This window comes from Palaemon carinicauda, chromosome 16 (assembly GCF_036898095.1).
Source record: "Palaemon carinicauda isolate YSFRI2023 chromosome 16, ASM3689809v2, whole genome shotgun sequence".
NCBI lineage: Eukaryota > Metazoa > Arthropoda > Malacostraca > Decapoda > Palaemonidae > Palaemon > Palaemon carinicauda.
This window is the reverse complement of record NC_090740.1, coordinates 25,099,433-25,109,432: the sequence shown is the minus strand read 5'-3', so window position 1 is coordinate 25,109,432 and position 10,000 is coordinate 25,099,433. Positions and strand designations below refer to the sequence as shown.

The 10,000-nt window shown below is 34.5% G+C and overlaps 1 protein-coding gene across 19 annotated transcripts in view; it reads right to left on the bottom strand.

The window, feature by feature from the left end:
- LOC137655695 (ELAV-like protein 1) overlaps positions 1-10,000 on the bottom strand; it is a 310,530-nt gene that overhangs the window by 76,659 nt on the left and 223,871 nt on the right. For 15 of the 19 annotated variants that reach the window (XM_068389671.1, XM_068389670.1, XM_068389672.1 and 12 more), the window contains one exon: positions 6,099-6,140. The exons of the other annotated variants lie outside the window; for them this stretch is intronic. In XM_068389671.1, coding sequence (XP_068245772.1) covers positions 6,099-6,140 — 42 coding nt within the window. The remainder of the gene's footprint in view (positions 1-6,098; positions 6,141-10,000) is intronic. 19 annotated transcript variants of the gene reach the window in all.

Genomic DNA, 10,000 nt, shown 5'->3' with positions numbered 1-10,000 from the left:
TAGCACATTTATTGTGTATCGTTAAAAAAGGTGACGCAAAGAGGCATTTCATATGATTTTTATTGACACTGGGCTGTACTATAGAGGATTTACCCATGCCAACGAACTCTATTTGACAGAGAAACACATGACGCTGCGAAACCTCTTCATTTAGTTCCTCAAGATTCCCCAAGTAGTAAAACACCGAAGCCCTCATTAAAAGGAAAACGACACGTGTAATAAAAAAGGCCTCCACCAATTCAAATATACGCCACGTATTAACTACGTAAAAATATGATTACTATCTCAAGTCACATTAACGCGAATCAATTTTATTAATTTTGTTTTCGAACTGTACATATCATCTGAAACAATGACAAAATTACTTTGTAACTTGCGTAAATAATGTAGTAAGAAACACTGAATATCGTCTAATATGCATTGACTTTGTGAAGCCTCAGAATAATTATCAAGTAGAGACACTTTTGATTAACTGTGTAATTACTAGGATTGACTACTGTCAATTCCATTTACTTAATCTACCCAAAATGCAACTTACGAAATTACAAAACTGATAAACAAAAGAGCAAGACTAATAAAAAGTGCCCCATCCCGAGAAAGAATTGCCTCAACAATAATATAATTCACATTAGCTGCTTATTAAAGCCAAAATAAAATTTAAGATGTGTAATAACTCACAAAGTTATCCACACCAGACGTCTAAAATATCTAAGAAAATTGCTACATATCGTGCAGCCAAAAATCTTTTCATTTATCAAATTGTATTTATACATTTCTCACATTACCAAGTCTTTCTTGCACCATGCAAACCATTCATCTATGCTGACAACGTTTCTACCATTTGCATTCAACATGCTCACATCACTTCAATATTACACTTGGCCAATAACCTCTTCAAATAGTTGTATCTAAGCTTCCACCGTGGATATGCTAAATCCCTTCCGGGTCTATTGAGCTAACGTTAACAACTACATCTTCCCTGAATTTCAACTTTTCTTTATATTTACAACCCTAAATAATTTGTATTAATTAAAAAGGGATACTTATCAATATAAATAATTTTCCTCGTCATGACAGTCAAGTAGCCTATACCTTGGCGTTTGATTTACAAATCATTAGTATTAAAAGGTAAATTTAAACCATAGTATTACCTTCGCTGTCAGGATGCCAAAGAACTTCATATCATTCATTCATTTCACGGTATTGAATGTAAATTTAGAAAGACCGATATCATAATACGCCACCATATTCCCAAAAACATCTCTATACCCCAAAGAGAATTTTAATCTTTTGGCTGTGGTCAGCTTTCTGAGAACAGCAGAGGTCCTCAAGTAACACAGGCACCGACCTCAAAGGTTAATAGAGCTGCAAGAGGAGAATGATAAAGGAAAGAGTTAAGAGAAGAGCTCTGGAAGTGGTGTGTCAAAAGAAATGCAAAGGGGGTGAGGGGAGAGGTGGTGCAAGAGCCAATCAAGAAATGGGTGAGCAAAAGGGTGTGGTCAAAGATTCCCCTCATATTCCCACCCAATCCGCCCCTTCTGAAGTCCTTTATCACAGGAATGGAGATAGAAACTGACCATATCTTAAGCCACAGAAGGTCCTGTCATCGGCTGTCAAAAGATATGAAACAAAAATATACTGTATAAACACACACGTATCAAAGATATGTGTTTCTATTTCGGCATTCACTCAAAACTAATACTTCGAGACACGGGGTAACAAGCTTTCGTGATTTTATAAATAGTAACAGGAATAAAAACTTACTACACATGAGAAAGGGTTAACAGGGACATCGCGTATTGCCAGGAAGCCAAGACCTACAGGTCAGGTCATTATATATGACTAGTGTGCGCGAGCAGTCAAAAATGAAGGCTAAATATTTAGATATCCAAAAACAAGGACACGTCACCATCTCGCCAGAGTAGGACTACTCCCTCTACCCTTACCCCCGGAGCTGAGCGTTAACGGAGAAACACACGCATACACTATATATATATATATATATATATATATATATATATATATATATATATATATATATATATATAATATACACACAGAGCATGTCACTAGCTTTTTATTATGCAGACTAGGGCGAAGTCTAGCCGTGGAGTTTAATCTTCACAGAATAATTATTGCTCAACATGAAAAAAATATTGTATTGTACTGTATATAGATAAGCACTGCACTTTCGTGTGGGTTTTATTACTAAGTTTTACTTAAGATGTAGTTAGTGCCTTGTTAGTTTACTTTTAGTTTATACACATCATTTAAACGGAAATGGACCATTCTCTCAATTCATTACTTTAAATTGACTCAATATAAAATCAAGATAATCAACCAGCACGATCTAATATAATTTTTCTCTAATAAATGTGAAAAAGAAGCGGGGGTGTATGGGCTCATCACACGCTGTATAGAAGATGCATAAAAACAAACAGTAATGAATTTAATGCGGCTATAAGGTGAACCTTTCACTCAAAAAAAATTGGTGATTGAAATTCAAGAGTTTACTGGTTAATAGTTTTCCATTTAATTTGTCAAAAATAACGTAGCAATCAATAAAAAGGGACGAATTGTCAACAATATTATTCAAAACGAGAGCAGTATTACATGAAGAGAGTTTAAAACCGTACACTTATGTTTCAGTTCATTTCATCATCTACTCATTGAGCGTTTTGTGGTTATATTGGGAACGAATTTCTCCCCAATAATCATTAAAAATCTTCGTCTGCAATAAAATGAAATAAAAATACAATCAAAATCTGTGGAATTTACTGAATATTCCTCCACAAAGAAATTCCAATTGTTAAACGAGCTTCCACAATACAACTAAGATAAAAAACCACGAACCCAATGAATTCAAATATAAAAAAAAAGGCGCACTAATCAAATGAACTATTGGAATACCCCAGGAAATCTGACTCGATATGATAGATTAAAGAAAATTATCCTCAATTGTCGCATACATTTATTTATAACAATTTTAGATCTGATTTTACGGACCCGAGATAAAATGAACTGTGAAAGGTTCTGTAGAAAGAGTTCCCCTGCAGCATTGAACCAGAAAAGCACCATTAAATAACTAACTCAACTACATACCACAACCACGAATGGTTTTAATAATTTCAAGAAGAATAATTTCAATAATAATAATTTTAAATATTTCACATTTTATACATTTTATCAATCTTCTAAACTGATTAGTCACTTTGTACTCGAGTTTGCATTAATTTTCCAGAAGAACGCCTGGAAGAGCCATATGCGCTACGCTATCTGATACACGCTTATACGAACAATCAACAAAGACTTGGTTGTTTCCACAACTTCCCATGATTTTCGCGCACCCTCCTATATTTTCCTTTCAATATTTAGTCATGCATAAGACCATAACCAAAGAACCTTTCTCTGTATACCGAGATGTCTACACCACTATTATAACGCGACGTTAAACAAACAACATTGCATGCAATGCGGTAAACAAATTGACCTAGTAAGAAACACGATCTAGGTAAAGTAAGGAAAACGGATTTGGTAACGTAAGGATATCGTTAGCATTTATATTAGGGGCAATTTGGAGATATCAAAGTAGTTATTAGGTAATATTCACATTTAATTCTCATTTTGCTCAGACCAGGGGTTAAAATACACGGAAAACAAGCAAGGTAATTTTTAAAATAAATAACAATAACTCCTTTTTAAAATAAATAACAATAACTAACTTTTGAATCGTTAAAATAACAGACTCTAAAGAACTGTCTAAGAACACGTACAAACAATAGCAGTAAACCTTATCAGAAGAGCGATTGAAAAATTACATAATTGACCAATAATAAGAATCCATTTTTTTAAAAATTCTGTACTGAAGAATAAATGCCATACGGCTGCAGTTTAGATTTTCGTAATCTATATCTGAGAAATAACTGTGGAGCTCAAAGGCTACACATTTTAAAGAGTATAAATCTAAAACTATAGAAATTTCTTACGTGCAAACATGACACAAAGTGAAATACAGGCAAAGTGTGACAGGTAAAGTTACCAGAGCCAGTTGATCAGGTGGCACAAGGGCCAAGTGAAGAATAAGGACTGACATTCAAGGAAGTAGCCATGCCATAGAGTTGGCGAAAAGCCACGTCGCGTTCGTACTGCGCTACGGACACTAGAACACGACACGCTCATCAAGCTTTGCCAAGAGGAAGCATGGGGAAGAATATTCCAATCTAGAAAAGCCTTAAAAATTTCACTTAGCATAAATAACAAGCAAAGGAATGGGAAGTATGTAGAGACAGATAACGCGAGGAGCCGATTATTATAATTATTATTTAAAAGGAAGACATTAATCTGCTAAATGAGTCTAGCTTGACTATTTCAAAGCGGCCCGATTAAAATCAGGAAGGTATAAGTACTTATTTGAAAGCTAATAATAAAATGTAAAATAAATATATAAAGAAGTATACGGCAAAATTAATTTTCTAGATAAAAGTCGGTGATAAATATGTATAAATATTGTATATAAATCCTATGCTTCCTTATTCTATCTACCAAGGTACTTGCCCCATTTTTGAAAAAAAAAAAGGGGGGGGGGCCTTTTTTCCATGTTTCTTAAAAATGTTAAATCTTAAAAAACAGAAATTTTCAGTCCAATTTGCATAAAAAAAAATGAAAAAAAAGAAACGAAAAAATGAATGTATAACCACTAACATCACACAGTGTGGGAAATCGTGACCTTGACCTTGCTTAGTTTGGATGCATGCAACTTCGGTCAAAAAAGCATATTGGGTCTTAAATGTATGATGTGCATAGCTATGTGAACTTTTGGAAAAGGGCTTCTATTGTAAATAATAAATGTTATTAAAATCCCCTTCACTATCAACAAAATATTTTCAAAACCATCTAGTACGACAAAATGTTTGACCCAATTCCTTCCCTAACTAGGCTATTTTTCCCTGCTGAAGCCCTTGGGGTTATAGTTTCCAACCTTTCAAACTAGGCTTGTAGGTTAGCTTAATAATAATAATAATGATATTAATAATACTAATAAAAACAATAAAAATAAACTTAATAATAATAATAATAAAAACAATAAAAATAAACTTAATAATAATACAATAAAAATAAACTTAATAATAATAATAATAAATTTAAAGTTAAGGCCCGCTGTTTACAAAGTCGATGATCTGCCGGAAGGAAAGTCATCATCACTACTCGGCACACGTCCTCACTAAACTGCCCTCCGCATTCATCCAATCAAGTAAAAGCTACCAATTACAACACACGCATCCCAAAATCCGACGGTAATTTCCTTGGACCCATCACTAAAAGGCATATACAGCACAAAATCAGTAACGGTACACTCAAAATATTCTTCCTAAATATTTCAGTTTTTGTCATTCCTAACGTAAACGAATATTAGAATATTTCTAAATCCGGTTGAAAACCTAAAACATATTTCAAACCTCAAATATGATTATCTATATTCCTAACGTAAACGAATATTATAATATTTCTAAATCCGGTTGAAAAACTAAAACATATTTCAAACCCCAAACCTGATTATTTATATTCCAAAGTTGTGTCATTCCTGGCGTAGACTATTATTATATTTCTAAATCCGGTTGAAAACTAAGACATATTTCAAGCCTCAAACCTGATTATCTATATTCTCAGCATGTGTCATTCTAACATAAACAAATACTGAAATATTTCTAAATCCGGTTGAAAAACTACGACATATTACAAACCTCCAACCTGATTCCCTATATTCCTTCACGGAAATACGTTTGCAATCAAATTTCCTTTACTTAAAGACTAATGATCCATTTAAAATGTCACTAAGTTCATAGAAAAGAGACAGAAATTTTAGAGGTCAAACAAATATTCACATTATTAACGATATCTACTGTACATAACTAACTTAAGGCTAATTTCATAATGCGTTTACAACATATAAATAAACTATAATTGTATCCAATTGCTAGTGAACTAGTTTACTTTGAGAGAGAGAGAGAGAGAGAGAGAGAGAGAGAGAGAGAGAGAGAGAGAGAGAGAGAGAGAGAGAGAGAGAGAGAGAGAGAGAGAGAGAGAATGGTATCGCTCACTCCGGATTGCCGGAACTGACGTTTCTGGGGCATCACACTCACCTGTGAAGAGAAAGGATAAACATCAGAAGTTTATGAGCGTGCAGGTAGGATAATGAACAAATAATTCTTTTCAACATCTGAAAGGGAAGACAAATCAATTCACGGGTAATTAGTTCTGAAAGTTGCTTCTTAATTCTCTTCATTTCATGTTAGTTGTATTTGGTTGACACAAACTAATTATTCACGAGTTGGGAACTCTTAACATATGAACCATTGAGATAGGGGTGCCCCAGGGAACTGTGCAAGGTCCAATCCTATTTTGTATCTATACTTTGGTAGAAATCTAAGACATACATTTGGTGTTGACCTCTATTCCCTGCATGAAAGGGTCAATTCAGATGGATTTTTGGGAGGATTTACGAACTTATAAACTTAGGCTTACTGGTCTACCAACAGTATTTGAGATGGAGTGAAGTGCAAACTATTAGCAGATGATGCTCAATTTCACTTCTCCATAAATTGATGATAAAGCTGGGAATTTAAAACATGTTCTTACTCATGCTAGGAATTTATGAAAATTAAACTAAGACTAAATTAAAATAATAATGAGTTTACGGTAGTAAGAAAGAAACCTTGGTGACATCAATATAAATAATAATAACTTGGTCCGTATTACCGGACTATAATTTGTCTCCAAGTTCTCAAATAAATAATGAAGTAAATGTGAAGTAAATATCACTGGGTATTTTTGTATCACTGTAATCTATTTATCACTGCTCAGATAAATAATGAAGAGTCATTAGACATCACTTTAAAAAAATTACTTTGTAAACCACTATTTGGATGAATAATCTGATATAAAGACTTGTGATTATGTGTTACTACCAGGATTGATCACTGTAACTATCTACAACAAGCAACCCAAAGTACAACTTAAGAAATTACATAACATAATAAACAGAGGAGCCTATTAAAGCGAAAATTAATTTTAAGATACGTGCAATGACTATCACAAAATAGATCAAGAATGATTTCAAGTTACTGGAGACAAGATGCAGCTCGATACAACTTTCAAATGTGAGGACCCAAGATTGTATGACATAATTCCGCTAGATATAAGAAGGACTGATGATATAAAGGTTTTCAATTAGATGAAGGCTTTAAAATAATTTATGTTACTGTGGGTGTCACAACTAACGCGGATTACACTATGACACTGAAACCAGACACCTTCAACCTTTACGTCTAACATTTCCTCTCCATAAACTAAGAGATAAACCTTTTACTTCTTTATTATTTTACTAAATCCAGGTTATTTTTTTCCTTTAGAAAAATAAAATAAGTATCTCGCCAAAATCGACTGAAACAGTAAATCTGTCGCCAAACCTTGGGAAATGTAACATTGAAAACTGAGAAGAACCAGTTTTAACACATAACTAATGTAACAGTAATGAAATTCCCTTAATGATCATGAATTCTTTAACTTATACATAATTCAACTGATTATCAAGAATTCATTAAAACACATGTAATGTTATTTTAGTATCAAGTAAGAACCTGATTTACTTGTTGGATAAAATCAACCAAACCCTTTTGATTAAAAATTCAAATGCTCTTTCAGGCTAATCTAAGCAAAAGTTAAGAAAATTTAACCTATATAAAAAAAAACTACTTTTAACCTTACGGGATACGAGCAATAAAAAATGCATTTCAAAGCCATTCCAGCACTGAGGTCAAACTACATAACTTCACATGCTGCTGACAAACCTTGTATAGCAATAGAACACTCAAGAAATAATTTACATTACAACCTTAAAGAGACCAACTTCTAAAAATCTGCATTGACTCTATATTAGAATTTTCCATGGTTGCATATTACGGCCCAAGATTTTTTTTTCTTTTTTTATCAATGACGATTTTAAAAAAAATCCTTCATCCCTCTAACACATCTAAATTTCTCAGTATCTGATAATGTAGCGATGTTTTTTTTACCACAACGATTCTCTCCCAATCATCAGGAGTAAACAAACTACTTGCTTTCATATAACACAGTTTCAGACATGAATGAAAACTCCATTCCGTTATTTATAACTAAGATGTGGAAAGCGATAGCTGAAAAAAACAAAACATAAATGTTATCTAAAAGATTGGATTATACTGGAGAGCGGGGTGACATGTACAGATGACCATCCACAACTACCTTCATTGCTCTCATGACTTCCGAGAGAAGAGATCGTATTTCTTATTTCCTATCCCAACCCACAATCTCATAGGTCCTTCCAAACGCTTTTGCTATGTTACACACAAGTAGCATCAACACCTGAAGACAGGCCATAAGATAACAGCTATCGTTCAAATTTTCAGCAAAGAATCGTGGTACCTGAGAACATAATTAAAACTTAAACTTAACGAATATTATTCTAAACCAAAAATAAATTTGAGCGAGATAATCAATTGGCAAAATTACCAACAATCCAACTGCTTCGCTGAGCCAAGATAATTTTCTAGAGCCAACAAAGAAGAGGTAATTAAATAAAACACAGGAAAAGTTATGGTCAGATAATTTTCAGTAAACCAGATAGTGCTGTTCGGCTGGGAAAGACGAATGGCGGGTACCAAGACAAGAACACTGTAGTATTGCCGAAATTTGATATACCAAAGGAATTGAGACATTGAATACCGGTGAGCTATTATTTTGAAGTTACGAAGCAGTTCTGAAAATAAATTACAAACCAAAGAATTAGTTTTTTCAAAACTGCTTTAAAAACTAGCCAACTTTAACACTTTTCAATGCACCCAAGCTGCTTAATACGGAAACTGCAATAAAACATTATATAATTCAGACCTTATGACACCCGTCAGCGAGTTTCTTCCTCAGAATAGCGAAGCCCTGACGTCACTACCAGCATACCGACTCACCATCCAACATGCTGGGCCCTTACAATTAAAAAGCCATTTGACGTATATAATCTTTTACCATATAATCTGACTTCTTGCAGGGGTAGATTTGATTCATGAGACAATAATTACAAGTTAACAAGATTTAACAAGTAAAAAACAAAAAGACTGAAACAATTTATTTCTAAGAAGTGACTCCCAGCCAGTGTAAAATAAACTAAGCTTACAGTACGCGAAACTCGTGATGTGCATCGCGAGGAGGACTATTAGACTTGTCATGATCATCAGTGGCCAAGGTATACCGTATTTCCTATGCCAGTAGACGAGTGGGGGGGGGGAAGAGAGGAGGGCAACATACACAGAAGACGGCAGAGTAACAGCAGCTCTCACTGGCAGAGTAAAAAAGCCGCAGGTAGGTACTGGCGGGGAAGCGGCACTGGTCACTATAATGGCACTCTGAACACACGTGCGCACTTACAAACGCATTCAAGCTGTTCGTAAAAACAAAGTGTCGGAAGACTGCCATTAGGTATCTCGAACGCGTCCAACCACACAGCCCAACTCACAACACATCGCCGTTTTACCTTTGTTCAACGTAACTCTCATTCCGAAACTTGTCGGCCCTCTGCAAGCCTCAAATTCCCCTTCCCCAACGTGGAATTTTGACAGGAAGCACGTGTTCGAGTGACTGCCTGCTTTAATGAAAATAGAAGCCACAAAAACACACATGCGTTGCAAAAAACAGGCCAATGCCAGAAACCTTAATCAGTCGAATTAAACACCATTGTTGTCATGCTTAGTTTTAGTAACCACACACGACACCAAATTAAACCTTGCCTTGTGACTATCACAAGGTTGGTTGCCCAATTTAGAAAAAGGGCTGGAATTCTACAGGAAACGCTAAATGCATGATTAAACAAGATATTAATAGGCAAGATGATGGCCATGACCTGTTAGCAAGCATTCCCAAACACACACACACACACACACGCAGAGAGAAAAAAGCACATTGAAGCCAAATC